The sequence below is a fragment of the Tachysurus vachellii genome, chromosome 24, assembly GCF_030014155.1.
Source record: "Tachysurus vachellii isolate PV-2020 chromosome 24, HZAU_Pvac_v1, whole genome shotgun sequence".
NCBI classification, from domain to species: Eukaryota; Metazoa; Chordata; class Actinopteri; order Siluriformes; family Bagridae; genus Tachysurus; species Tachysurus vachellii.
In genome coordinates, this window is record NC_083483.1 from 1760456 (window position 1) to 1775455 (window position 15000).

The 15000-nt window shown below is 44.3% G+C and overlaps 1 protein-coding gene across 2 annotated transcripts in view; it reads right to left on the minus strand.

The window, feature by feature from the left end:
* Window positions 1–15000, minus strand: part of pard3ba (par-3 family cell polarity regulator beta a) — a 105403-nt gene that overhangs the window by 4937 nt on the left and 85466 nt on the right. For both annotated transcript variants that reach the window (XM_060860115.1, XM_060860114.1), the window contains exons 21-22: window positions 11335–11446; window positions 2851–2921 (exon numbers count right to left, since the gene is read on the minus strand). In XM_060860115.1, the coding sequence (XP_060716098.1) occupies window positions 2851–2921; window positions 11335–11446 (183 nt within the window). The remainder of the gene's footprint in view (window positions 1–2850; window positions 2922–11334; window positions 11447–15000) is intronic.

Sequence of the window (15000 nt, forward strand, 5' to 3'; positions counted from 1 at the left end):
CACTCAGGCCTCACACTCACGCCTCACACTCACGCCTCACACTCATGCCTCACGCCTCACACTTAGGCCTCACACTCGTGCCTCACGCATCACACTTAGGCCTCACACTCAGGCCTCACGGCTTTGATATTGAAGCTAACTCATTCCTCTAAGTGTCCATAGCTAGGACAGGTCTAATCTAACATGAAATCAGAACCTGTTATAAAGTGTGTGTGTGTGTGTGTGTGTGTGTGTGTGTGAGAGAGTGTGTGTGTGTGTGTGTGAATTGTATAGTTGGCTTTAAGTTACACATTTAGGCAACAAATTTTTTTTAATTGCAACTAAAACTAAAAGGTCCACAAGTGACACTGAGTGAAATTGTAAACAGGGTTTCACTGTGAGGGAAAAGGGGCGGAGCTTCCAGCGGTCAGGTAACATGTGGGTGTGGCTTAAACATAGGTTAATGAGTGAAATGTTTACTTTTGATCCCCAAAGACAAATGCAGCTGATGGACCTGTTACACACTGAAGAGAGTTTTTCATCACACGCCTTTGTTGCAGCGAGGCTCAGACGCCGCTCACGATCCTCAGTGAGAGCGTTTAAAAGGAACAGCTACAGCCTGAGGGAGTCCTGTGTGAAGGCTGAACAACCATTAATGCTCCTATTAAATCTCTTGCAGCCTTTCACTCCCCTACACACACACACACACACACACACACACACACACACACACACACACAAAATAAAAGTGCGCAGGGAAATATATGCTAATGCAGTCAAGGCGCCGCAGCCATTTAAAAGGAAATGGGCTCGAGAGTGAGAGAGAGAGAGAGAGAGAGAGAGAGAGAGAGACTGAGGGGACAGGGCTACGGACCTCAGCTTAGAAAAATGTGATTTCATCTGGTTTAAAGTGGCCTTTATTGTAGAATGAACGGGGGGAGTGAGGCACTTTATTTCGGGGGACACATCAGAACGATCGTGTGGCGTAAAAGGAAATTTAAATGGACGCTCTCGTGAGTGTCTGGGTTTTCTGACAGAAATCAGATACAGGATAACGTCGTAACGGTAACGCGGTAACGGTGATCATCCTTCACTTTAATATTCATTGGTTGAGCTGCTGGAATTTCCAGCCACGCCCATTTCCTGTGATTCTCACATGGAAGTCACCTGTACAGCAGCACACGGTCTGTCACGTAAAAGCAGCAGTGTTGGATCATAGTCCTGTATGCTGCCCTGTGTGTGCGTGTGTGTGTGTGTGTGTGTGTGTGTGTGTGTGTGTGTGTGTGTTTGCTTGCTGAAGCTTCACCGAGCCACTTAGGCTATTGGCCTGGAGCCAGCAGAGCTTTACAGGCTTCCTGTCCAGATCACACTCTCTCCTGGGAGAGGATCAGGTGAATGGCCGGTTATGGACAAAGCTCTCAGAAAAGCAAACACTCCAGATTTAATTAGCTGCTTGGAAGAGGATTTGTGTGTGTGTGTGTGTGTGTGTGTGTGTGTGTAGGTACAGGTGTTTGCCCTAGTCAGCCTTGTACCGATATATTAAATACGTACCTGTACAGTAAGTGGATTTGAACTGAAGTGGGCGTGGCCACATGTCTACCACTGAGAACTGTTTAAACGTTCAGATGTGAAAGTGTCAGCAGTGTCTCAGACTCTGAGCGTTCCTCAGCTACATCATGCTGTAATTACAATGATTCGTCATTAGTCTCATCTACAGAAGGTTAGATTTGTGCGTCTCTGCCGTCTTTCCCGAAATACAAACTTGAGCCTGACGTAAACCGCTGTGACCTCAGCGAAACATACAAAACATTCCTGTGAACCTCTGTGGTAAATTTCTTTGTGTGTGTGTGTGTGTGTGTATTATGTATCTGCTACGTATCAATCACTTTTTTGGCACAATGGGCACGTTAATTCTGTAAAATGTTCATTTATTTCTGTGCTGGACATAAATTTGTCACGTCTGGTGTAGATGCGAGCAGCGATTAAGGGGGCCAAGCACCGTTTGTTGATTCTGTGGAACCATCAGCACTTAAGAACATACTGTTAACCACCGAGGTGTGAGATCATTTGTAAAGTCACGCTGGTCAGTCGTGTCAATGTGTAAATAGTCTTCCTCCCAGTTTGGTGTCTGAGAAACGGATCGTGTTGCCGTCAGGACGATTAAACCGAGTTTGTGTTCAGGAAAAGCAGAAAAAGTCCAGATGTCAAACTTCCTGTTACGTTTCCTCATTTGTGAATCATTTCCCTCCATATCAAAGATGATGTAGATTCATTATGATGGGGCTCGTGCAGTGAAGCTACACAAAGTGGGAGGAGTCTGACGTGTATACAGTATATATATATATAGCGCCTTTGTAAATCCGAAGCTCACGTAACAATTTTAGGAAAAGAAACAAAAACAAGCTAAATCCAGTCTGATTACGGTGACAGGAATAGTGCAGACTTACAAATCATGTTTGCTATTTTGATGATGACGGTAACAGTTTTCAACAAAGCGTTGACACACCTGCCACCAACGTCAGGGCAGGGACACGCTCAAAAATAACAACCGGGTGAGGAAACAGCCAGCGAGAGATGATAGTGGTGTCGGAGCAGAGCGAGACTTCAGGAACACGTTGAGGTTTGTTAACACTTTAATAAGCATCAAGGGCTCTGAGTGAAAGCTGACAGGTCCTGCTACGTTCTGTGATATTGATCACACACACACACACGCGCACACACACGCGCACATACACGCGCACATACACGCGCACACACACACGCACGCACGCACGCACGCACGCACGCACACACACACACACACACACACACACACACACACACACACACACACACACACACACACACACACACACACACACACGCGCGTACCTTGGTGCAGATGTGTACGGTCGATCGATATCTTCATATCTCGGAGCCACGCGAGGATCGGGGCCTCTTATCTGTAAAGAGACAGAGAAATAAATTAAATTCCATTCTGTTTTATTTGCACGACACTTTAAACAGTTTTGCCGAACTCCAGATGGAGATATACATTTAGATCCATTATGAACACTCCTGAGGTACAGTAACAGCGTTGAGGAAGAACCGACTCGAGGAACTCGTCCTCTTCTGACAGCAGGAGCAGTTCTCATCCTAGCAGCGCGTTATAAATACGACAGCTAACTCAGGCTAAGTGTTAAACTGATGCGCGGCTGTTCAGCAGGTGTAGAAGAGTAAGACAAACAGCACGGAGCACGTGGAAAGGATGTCAGGAGTCGTGAGTAACGACACGTCCGGCGACGAGCCTCGGACAGACGTCCTGATTACGGCGGCAGCTCTTAGAATCCACAGCTCTACACTACTGAGGCAGAAACGTTTAGGAGTCTTTAATGAGTTCAAGTAGAACATCACCAGGAGCAGAAAGTGAGAGAAACTGAGGTGTCGATACCAAACATCTTATAAAATGTCCTTGTGGATGCCCAAAGTCCTCAAAAACCTTTAGACTGTCACGGACCCCATAAACACCACGGTGTGAATGTCAGGTGAGTAAAAATTTCACTTGGAGTGTCGTGAGAGCATGCGGAGCGTGATCTTTAAACACAAAAGTGTCTCGCAGGGGTTGAATATGGAAAGTGTTTAAAAGAGAGAGGGAAAAGAAAGCAAAAGAGAGAGAGAGAAAGAGAGAGAGAGAGAGAGAGAATGCCGGAAAAGGTCAGAGAGATGGCGATTGTGATAGACCGCTACATATGGAGAGAAACGGACCAGACAGACAAGACCTCACATTTAATTCTCAGATGCTTTCATTTTCCAAACCACCCCCACCCACCCCTCATATCTCTCTCTCTCTCTCTCTCTCTCTCTCTCTCTCAGAGCCCTATCAGTCGCTCTTTTATTGTCTAGTCGCACTCAAAGAAAGCGAGTGTCGTCTCTGGAGCCTCCTCCGCGCTCTCCATCTTCAGAGCAGCTTTATGAGGAGGCGAGTGAGAGATGAATATACGGGTTGATCGTTTCTGAGACGCTCCTCTACCTCCCTGTAATTTTATTCCTAACGTGACGTTTCATCGTCTGGATCTCGAGCGTGTAACACGTGACCATTGTATAATGCGGCGAAGTTTTATTAAATGTTTATGGAAGGAGTCTCCGGTGTCAGTGTTCTAACTATAACGTTTGTTTTTTTAAGTTTTGCTTTTCTTTTATTTTTTGTTTGTTTTTTGTTTGTTTGACTCCGAGGGGTTTGGGGGGGTGGGGGGGGGGTGTTTATAGCTGCTATGAGTGAGATTAAATGTAGTGGTATGAGAGGCAGCGGTGTTCATTTTACCACACAGATGATTTTCTTTTTCTATAGCAGCATGTTTTAATTAAAATGGACTTTTTTTTTTAACCATTTATCCAGTGTTCTGCTTGGTACTGATTATATCTCCACCCATGATAGTGTTGTATTTCTCTCCTGCTGCTTGGTGACAGATGATGCAGCTAATTTTTTTTTAGCTATTTCCCCTTTTATGATACAGAAAAAAAACGTGACGTCGGGTTTGTTAGCTGGAGCTTCAACAGGAACAGAGAGCGAGTTCAGGGGAAACTCGGACAGACAGAAGCCTCGACTCGAGTCGTTAAGCCGTGCTAAACCTCGCCGAAGGGGGAGAGAGGACCTCGGCTTAGGAGTCATGGCAACAGCGCTGCCAGAAAACAGCCGAGTGTGTGTGTGTGTGTGTGTGTGTGTGTGTGTGTGTGTGTGTGTGTGTGTATATAGTTGCTACACTGAAATCTAGACACTGCATGGGGAACAAAATTAAATTTGATTTGGTGAAACGCTGTGAAGTCGATACAGAAGTCAACACCATCGGTTAATCGGGTCGAAGATATTTCTAACGCATTAAAAATGCATTTGTAAGCGTTTAAATAAAATAAAGTATCTAAAAAGGCATTTAGACGCATTAAATATACATTACAGACAAAACGTTCAAATATTGTCATGTTTTCTGTTTATTACTGAGACACTCGACCTCATAAACACACACATCTGTGAGGCAGACGCATGTTAGATTAGATTGATGGTATTTACATTCACACACACACACACACACACACACACAGACAACACTCACACACACCACACTCACACCACACTCACACACACACACACACACACACACACACACACACACACACACACAGACAACACTCACACACACCACACTCACACACACCACACACATACCACACTCACACACACACACACACACACTCACACACACCACACTCACACAACACTCAAACACACACCACACTCACACACACCACACACATACCACACTCACACACACATACCACACTCACACACACATACCACACTCACACACACACACACAACACACACCACACACAGACAACACTCAAACACACACCACACTCACACACATACAACACTCACACACACACACAACACTAACACACACACACACAACACTAACACACACAGCACTAACACACACAGCACTAACACACACAGCACTAACACACACAGCACTAACACACACAGCACTAACACACACACTCAACCATAAAACACACACACAACACTCACACACACACACAATACTCACACACAAACAACACACACACACAGCACTAATACACACACTCAACCATAACACACACACACACACGCAACACTAACACACTCAAACCTAACACACACACACACACAACACTAACACACACGCAGCACTAACACACACGCAGCACTAACACACACGCAGCACTAACACACACACAGCACTAACACACACACAGCACTAACACAACATTGTGGGAACCTTCTCTACACAAATATCCAACAAAATCAGAACAGCGCTTCAAAATCTTCTCTATCGTTTGTACCGAGCGTCGGATTCGTTTACTGCTTTAATGTCTACACTCGACAAAGACGTTCTAACACACGACCGTTTCTATAGCAATCTATTTATTTGACAAATTTGGTGAAGGAGAGTTAAACAAATGTAGCATTTCTGGAAGGAGTCTCAAGTGTGGGGTAAATTTACATCCTGTACATTGTGGAAAATGTTAATGTACATTTAGTTTTGTGTTTGTTTCTTTTCCCCCAGAACAGATTTCTGTCTTTTACGGTCAGGAAAAAAAGTGAGGATCGAATGTGTACAGCAGCGACAATTTAAAAGAAATGACAAACTAACAATCTGAAACATTTCCAGTTCAGTGAAATGGACCCAGGGACGTCGTACGTTTGTGAAACTTCTGTAAGGAAATAAAGGAAAATGCCAGAAAGGAGAATTTAATACAGCTGTCACTCCGATCGTCACTCCTTCTTTTCCCGCCTCGGAGAAACCTGAGCCGAGCGTCGTGGAGCCGTCAGGTCTTATTAAATCCACATGTTTGTCACCGAACACGACACAGCTGTGTGTTAGACAAGCAGCTCGCTGGACGTTGTGTAGCTACCTGCTGAAATGTAGTGTGTGAAGGGAAAAGTGAGCTGGAGTATAAACAAAAACAAATAAATCTGTTGCCCCTGTAGATGATCAACAATATCGCAGTTTAGCTTACAAACCTAGTCTTGAATTCTAACATATCGTCGCTGTCGGGCGGAAACCTCGTATGTCCAGATTTTGTCAATTTCATATTTTTTCACATATCGATGCTATTGGTCAGTCCCCACGTGGGTCTGTTATTTTTACAAGTTATTAACCAATCTAAAGTCTTGAAAATAGCTTGAACACAAATCTCATAACTCCATTGGACACTTCAACTGTCCACCTCTTCCTCACTCCGTGGGAGAGCTTCACGGCATATTTCTCCTCAAGAAGAGTCGCAACGAATCAACACGTCTTCTGAGGTAAATGTCTTCAAAACACTGGGCTCAAAGAAAAAAAAATCTTGACCCCCGCTAGTTCTGGTGCTCGTCTGAGGACAGGAATTTAGCGCAAGACAATCCACTGTAACGAGGACTAAACCCTGTGTACTGCAGATAAGGTACGGAGTTTTTTTAATGTCCTGAAAAATAACGGTTTTGGAGATACGAGGATTCCGTCTGACAGCGACGATATATAACACTAAGTCTAGATTATAAAATTAAAAAAAATAAAAACTGGGCACTATGACAAAGGTATAGTTTTGTAGAATAATTATTTTACGATATAAACTGCAAATATTTTGCTTAAAAAAAACTGTCTTTAAAAGCAGTTTTACACAGAAAACTGCATCCAATCAGCTGCTTTCACTCGCGTTTATCCAGAAACAAACACAATACCGTAATATTCTGTTTTTTAAGATGTTTTTTTTAATCTTGGAAGCCCTTACACACAAAAATGACAGAAAAATGCTGCTTGTTTATTCGTTAAAAATATTTAACGTTTTGACAATCTTAGGCTTTGAATTCGTTCTTTTTTCGTGTGTAAACGTGAAAGTACGTTATATTTGTCTTATTATGTTGCTGAAATGGTGTTAAGTGTTGGGTTACATGGAGCTTGTGTAAGTTGTTACTATAGAAACGTGTAGTGTCTGAGTCTAAGCCCACGCTGTTCCGTATTTGAATCGGATCAGACGTGACTCATTAGGCGAGTCTCAGGGAGGTCCTGATCAGACCCTGGTGCTCCTCGTTCTTAATCATCTTCTCAAAATGGCTGCACCATCTGCTGCTAATAAGTGGTGGGAGTCGGTGGCACGGCCCTCTGTGTTCAGGGGCATCGGAGAGCGACGAGGCACCGAGGCACAGTCTCGACTCCAGAGGAAACGGAAAACGTCATCCGTTGCTCGTTGGTTGTGGCTAGCGGTGACTGGGACAGCAGCTAAAGGGGCTGTGAGCTTATTGTGTTGATGGGGATTCTAAATAAAACACGAATGAAACTGAAATCACGTCAATATTCAGGCAGGGGAAGTCCTGGGGGTTCAGACTCAGCATCAAGTGCTATTCTACCTGCGTAACCCTTTATAATGACTCGTATTAGACTTATTTCACTGCTCGTATCTCGTCGTGTTAGCGCTGACGTGTACAATGGGACGTGAAGGTATGGGACAGACTCTCCTGCTCCAGGCCACAGTTCCCTAACCCTAACCCTAACCCATATTACTTCAATATATATCCTGGCACCTCTATGTGCTTCCTATACATTCAGGTAATGTCTCATTATTTCCTCATTACATCATTATTACATCATTCACATGACCTTATCTCATTTCCCCTTATTTTACAAAAAACCTCCTACAGTACGTCTCCTAAGGAACTTTCTCTGGCTTCTCCATATTTCCAGAAAAACAAGGTTTGCCCATATATGGATTTTCCTGTTATTGTAGACATACATCTTCATTGTTAATATTAATAATGCTGAGGAGATCTTCACTCCCTTGGTCTTGTCACTTTACTTCCTGGTTCTTAATTCAATAAGACCCAATCTTCCATGACACGGACATCTTGTGGCTCAATCCTCGTTTCCTCATCTCTTTTCTTGCTATTCTATACTGTCTATGATTATATATTAGATAATTGATTATATGTTGATTATATAATTGATAATTGATTGATTATGTTGATTATATATTAGATAATTGATTATATGTTGATTATATATTTGATGATTGATTATGTTGATTATATATTTGATAATTGATTGATTATATGTTGACTTTATGAGTTTGCATTATGATAAAAGTCTTTATATTGGTTGTGTTATACTGCTACTTTTCGTCATGCCCTTGCTGTTTAAAGTGTTGCTTTGTATATAAATGGAGTTCTATGTTGACACTTATTTTAAGCCTCAGTTCCTCTATTTCTAAAGGCCAGGTTAGATCCTTAGATCCTTACATCAGAGTCAGCATGTATATCTTTTTTATTACTGTGTTTCAGGGAAGGTTCTGGTCTATTTTTCCTCCGGCGAAGCTGCATGTTATAATTACACACACACACTAATTGTGACCTTCACCAAAGCCCAGGCTGAAGCCTTCAATCTTGTAGGACATCATCATGAGGAGTCTTGGGTGGAACTGGGTTGGGTTTGTTAGAAAAACAGGACGATGACCAACTTCCACCGACATCTTGGAGAACAAGATTAGTATTTATTTAAGGCGGTATGTCGGAGATCAGAGCGCCGGATTATTTCAGGGTTGGAGCTTTAAGGAGATCGGCTTTATTTAAATAATCTGACCTCACCGCTGTCTTTTTTATTTTACTCTCGCAGTTCAGCTGCTTTCAGCTTCACCTTGTTTTGTTTTATCGAGCGAACGCGTGAGTTACCAGTCAACAATATCAATATTTAATTACAGAAGCTTGATTAAAACACAACGTGCAGCTGAACGTCGTTAAAATCCCCTCAGATTCAGAAACATAAAGAGACGTCTGCACAAATCCAACAGCAGGGACAGGACACACAAGTGCACCAGGCGGCTTTTTGATACCGTAAACGAGTGTTGTTCGTCTCTGCGTTGTGATTGGTCAGATGGAGGTGATTAGTTTAGCAGCAGCTTTGGAACAAATCGCAGGTTTAAAAGCTTAACGTTTCTATAGTAACAGCATAAAACTTGTCCGTGAGACGACACGTGCGAGGAGTCTCCAGCGTCCGAGGGTTCAGACGACCTTAAACGATCTGCCTTTAGTTTGTGTTTATTACGCTCACTGATGAAACAGAACCGCAGCTAACATGGTTCTCACTTCACCGTGACAACAGGATTACTAATGAGAGGAAGGGGCGGGGCTTCCAGAGGACATCTAGAATCTGTCAATCATTCTGAAGTCTTCTGAGGAAAAATAAAAACGGCAGATGAGCCGACGGACACGAGCGATAACTCGTAGCAGCGTACTCCAGTACACCTACGCAAAATATGTGTGCGTGCGCGTGTGTGTGTGTGTGTGTGTGTGTGTGTGGTGAACATGAACTCTAAGTGCACATGGCCTTTGGTGTACGCAATTTCCCCAACACGCTAATGATGTGTGTGTGTGTGCGCCTGGGAGGTGTGTGTAGGTACAGAGAAGTCAAGAGCTGGGCCAGACCAAAGCCTTAGGCATTAAAAACACACACACACACACACACACACACACACACACAAGCTCAGAGTAACTAAGCAACACAGGCAGAAATGTCTAAAAATACAAGGCATGTTTAAGGTTTGGTGGTGAAACATCTTCACATCACAACTGATCATCATCATCATCATCATCATCAAATAAAACAATGTGTCTGATCTCGAGAGGTAACTAGAAACGGATCAAACGCAGGAAGCTTCATTCTTCAATAAACAATATTTTCCTTCCTCGTTGAGTTATAAGAGGAAGAAAACGCACGAGGATGTGCTGTTAAATCATCAACTCCAGTAACCATGGCAACCCTGCTTCAGCTTCCTGAGTCTGATTAATTTCCTGCAAGAGTGCGACACGGAGAGGATTATTCCTTACAGGCCACTGTGATGCCGTGCTGACTGTGTGTGTGTGTGTGTGTGTGTGTGTGTGTGTGTGTGTGTGTGTGTGTGTGTGTGTGTGTGTGTGTGTGTGTGTGTGTGTGTGTGAGAGAACCAGTACAGAGTTAAGTGTGTAAAGCAGAAGCAGATAAGAGTGAACAGATTAACAGCAGCAGAGCTTTAGTTTTGGCCCCAAGAGCACATCTAGATCAGCATCTAGAACCGTGATAATCTGTGCTTTGACTCAGTGCCCTGACACACACACACACACACACACACACACACACGCACACACACAGCATTAGAAAACGGTGTGAAACAAGAGAGTTTTTAGACAAAGGAAGACAAGGATCAAGGACAGGTTAAAGAAGGAAGAAAAGAGATGGAGGAAAGGAGGAAGAAAAGAAAGGTAGGAAATGTGTTAAAGATGAAGTGATGCAGGTGTGAAGGAAAGGAAAAGAACAACAGTATACATGAACACAGGACAAAATGTAGAGAGGTGAAAGAGAGGTAGGAAAAAAAGGACAGAATCTTGTTAGGGTGGCGGAGAGAAGGAAGAATGGAAGGAAGATAATTAGGTAGTGAAGCAGGTGTGTGGGAAGGAAGGAGGGAAGGAGGAAGAATCAGATGTAGGAGGAAGTTAACTGAAGGGAAGGAAGGAAGGAAGGAAGGAGAAAAAAAAAGGAAGGAACTAGGTTAGAGATGTGGAGCAAAGACAGGAAAGAAGGAAGAGTGGACGAAAAGACATGTAATCAGGAGGGAGGAGGGAGGGGGAGGGAAATAAGGGTAGAAAATTATGTAGGAAAAGGAAGGAGAAGAGAGGTGAAGTGAAGCTAGAGGAAAATAAGGAAGTAGAGAGAGGAAGAGAAGGATAAGAAGATGACAAGCAGAGTGAGTGTGTTGCAGAGGTTGAGCTGGGGCAGTTATTGGGGTGTCATTGGGGTGTTGGGGGGCAGTTGTGAGGCACCGACTCACCCGTGACGGGTCGTACTCCTGCACTCGGTGTCCTGCTCCTGACTCGGCGTACGATGGAGAAGGTTTCAGATGCTGCAACTGACTCCGGATCTGCTGCAGACGAGCTTCATTACTGCACACAGGAAACACACAGCAGGTAAGAGTGTGTGTGTGTGTGTGTGTGTGTGTGTGTGTGTGTGTGTGTGTGTGTGTGTGTGTGTGTGTGTGTGTGTGTGAGAACATCCTAAGTGATGAATAATACAGCGCTGAATTCTGATTGGTCAGGTGGTGTGAACATTAATGCACTCGTTTCCATAGTAACAGCTCATTCACAGCGGCCAGGTACAAAGACTTTTAAAAACCGTGTGTATGTGTGTGTGTGTGTGTATGTGTGTCTGTGTGTGTGTGTGTGTGTGTTTCCAGGAAGGAGTCTCCAGTGTCAGTGGTGTGGAACAGTCCGAGGCCTGAGCTGTGAGAAGTTTATGGGGAAAACTGTATCAGTCCCACACGTAGATGTACACGTGTTCGCTCAGTGGTGTGTGCTGGAGCAGAACGTGCCGGAGCAGAACCCGGGCTGGAGCAGAACGTGCCGGAGCAGAACGTGCCGGAGCAGAACGTGCCGGAGCAGAACGTGCCGGAGCAGAACCCGGGCCTCGGTGTCCATTAACCGCTCACACACGACACGATTCCAGCTGCCGTGTTGATGACGAGCGCAAATGTGAAACACCATCAATGTTTAATTAGCCTCCTGCTGAGCCCACAGCCGCCCTGCATGAATCACACTCCTATCAGACTCGTACTTACTGTGTGTGTGTGTGTGTGTGTGTGTGTGTGTGTGTGAGAGAGAGATCAAGCCATGTATACAGTTCTAGTTTCTAGAAGTTTCTTCAGGGACTCGGCCGACTGTTTATGGCTGTTTTGTCTCTCTGTCTGTCTCTCTCTCTGTCTGTCTCTCTCTCTCTGTCTCTGTGTCTCTCTCTCTCTCTCTGTCTCTCTCTCTGTCTCTCTCTCTGTCTCACTCAGGAAGAGTTTTATTAATCTTAAGTTCCTCAGAAATATATTTCAGACTGAGCTTTAGGTGGAACAGAAGAATTAGGAAACACACACACACACACACACACACACACACACACACACACAGGTGAGATGTGGCTGCTCTGTCATCACTTGTTAATACAGTAAGAGTTAAGGTTAGACGGATAATCTTTCCTTCTATCTGAGACATGAATCTGAAGACAGGATCTGATCGTTTAGCTTTAAATGGGAAGTAAATTCTTCTCTCGGATTCTTATACGGCTCCTGATGCTCTGTTCAGCGCACACACACACACGCACACACACACACACACACACACACACACGCAGGCACGCGCACACACACGCACGCACACACACACACACGCACAAACACACACACAGATTTTATCATGCTCTCAGATAAGTACATCTTTTGTCAGCAAGCCCTTCTCCCCCCTCCTCCACCCCCCTATCTCTCTCCATCCCTCCAGCCCTCCATCCCAGGTAACGTAATCAGACAAACAGACGGCCGTTTCTTCTGATAAATCCCTAATCTAACGTGACGAGCTCCGAAGCCTGGCTGTCACTGGACAGTTAATAAACACGTCCAGGGTTTAATTACGCTGACGCTTCGGAGTGAAAGACCCACAGAACCCACACACTCAGTGCTGCTGATCCCTTCATCTGCTTCATTTAATACAGAATAAAACAATGGAGTAAACAGTAAAAGTACGACGTCACCACACAGTAAACCCTAATCAACAACTGAACAACAAGCATCCAGTGAAACCTTTAGAGTTCCTCCACATCCCACATACACAGAAACACAGGAGCATCACATCTAGATCACATCAAGGCTCCATCCAAAATGGTTTCACCCAAAGGACCAGAAAACGGAACAATCCACATCTAGATGGTTTTTTTTAACGCCACAAGTTCAAACCATCAGCTAAACCTTGTTTCCTTCTTGGACCAAACCTGCACAGATCCATCAACATCGAAAGAAGCTTCAGCTAACAAAAGGAACGAGCAACATCTACAGCAGCTTCACCAATCCACGCTGGCAGAAGATCGAACCAAATGAAATGGGAGAAAAGCCGAGTGAAGCTGCAGCTAAGAGTTCTAATGGGCTGGAGTGAAGAACCCGAGGTCCATTAGACTGATTAACAGAACCGTGGGCTTCTGACTCACACCAGAGATCTGAGGAAACATCAGAGACGTTTCCTCCATCTGTTCTTCTGAGAAAGAGAGAGAGAGAGAGAGAGAGAGAGAGAGAGAGAGAGAGAGAGAGAGAGATAGGAACAGGGATAGACAAAGACAAACAGAGAGACTGAGTGAGACACAGATTTGGAGAAATAAACAGAAAAAGAGAGATACTGTAGAAGGTGAAACAAAAAGAACAAAAGGAATAAATGGCATTTACACTGCATAGAAAAGAAAGAGAGAGAAGATAAACCGATAGAAGAAGAGAAAGATTAAAAGACGGCCAGATGCAGACAAATTAGTGAGAGAAAAAGATGAGGGGGAGAGGAGGAGATGGAGAGAGGAGGAGAGGAGGAGACAGCGACAGATAGAGAGAGAAATAGAGGGGGGGGTTAAAGGAAGGAGGCACAGTAATTAAGCTTCATGGTAAAGAAGATGAGACAGCAGGAGAGAGAGAGAGAGAGAGAGAGAGAGAGAGAGAGAGGGGATGTTACTTTGTGGTTAATTGACCATATCCTACTATCTCTCTCTTACACACACACACACACACACACACACACACACACACACACACACACACACACACACACACACATACACACACACACACACACACACACACACACACAACGTTGAGAGAAGCCATTTCCCCAAATGTGTTGATTTACAGAAAATACAAAGTGAAGTTAAACTCTAATGGTGTGTTTATGGCCAATTGGTTACATCAGGGAGTTTAATGTGTATGTGTATGTGTGTGTGTGTGTGTGTGTGCGTGTGTGTGTGTGTGTGTGTGTGTTCATACAGTGATAGTTCCCATATAAACAAACCTATTAAACGAATAAATTAAACCAATAAATGAACGAAACGAAGAGAAAAAAACCGCAGCCGAGAAGACGAGAGAAAGCGGAGTGTGTCACCTGTGCTGAAGGTGTGTGAGTGGTAGAGCTCTTCCTCACACTGGAGACTCCTTCGTCTCTTCACAGGACATGTCGCCATGTCATACCTGCTAATGAGCTGTTACTATAGCAACGGTAACTTATTCCACCGGTCGGGTCTGAGAACCCAGAGCACCTACAGACGATGTCATACAGAGCCACTGGATAGAAATGAAGGTGTTTTGTTTTGTACACCGAGGAACCGAGGAACCGAGAAGATCAGGATCAGGATCAGGATCAGGATCAGGATCAGGATCAGGATCAGGTCATGTGACTCAGCAGGGGATTAAAGCTGGGATAAAAACAGCTCCACTCACCACTAATTAAGAGCAGACGGCAAATCAATGGACGCGTCTACCTACTCTGTCCACTAAACACACACACACACAGACAGACACACAGACAGACACACACACACACACAGACAGACACACAGACAGACACACACAGACAGACACACACACACACACACACAGAGACACAGACAGACACACACACACAGACAGACACGCACACACAGAGACACAGACACA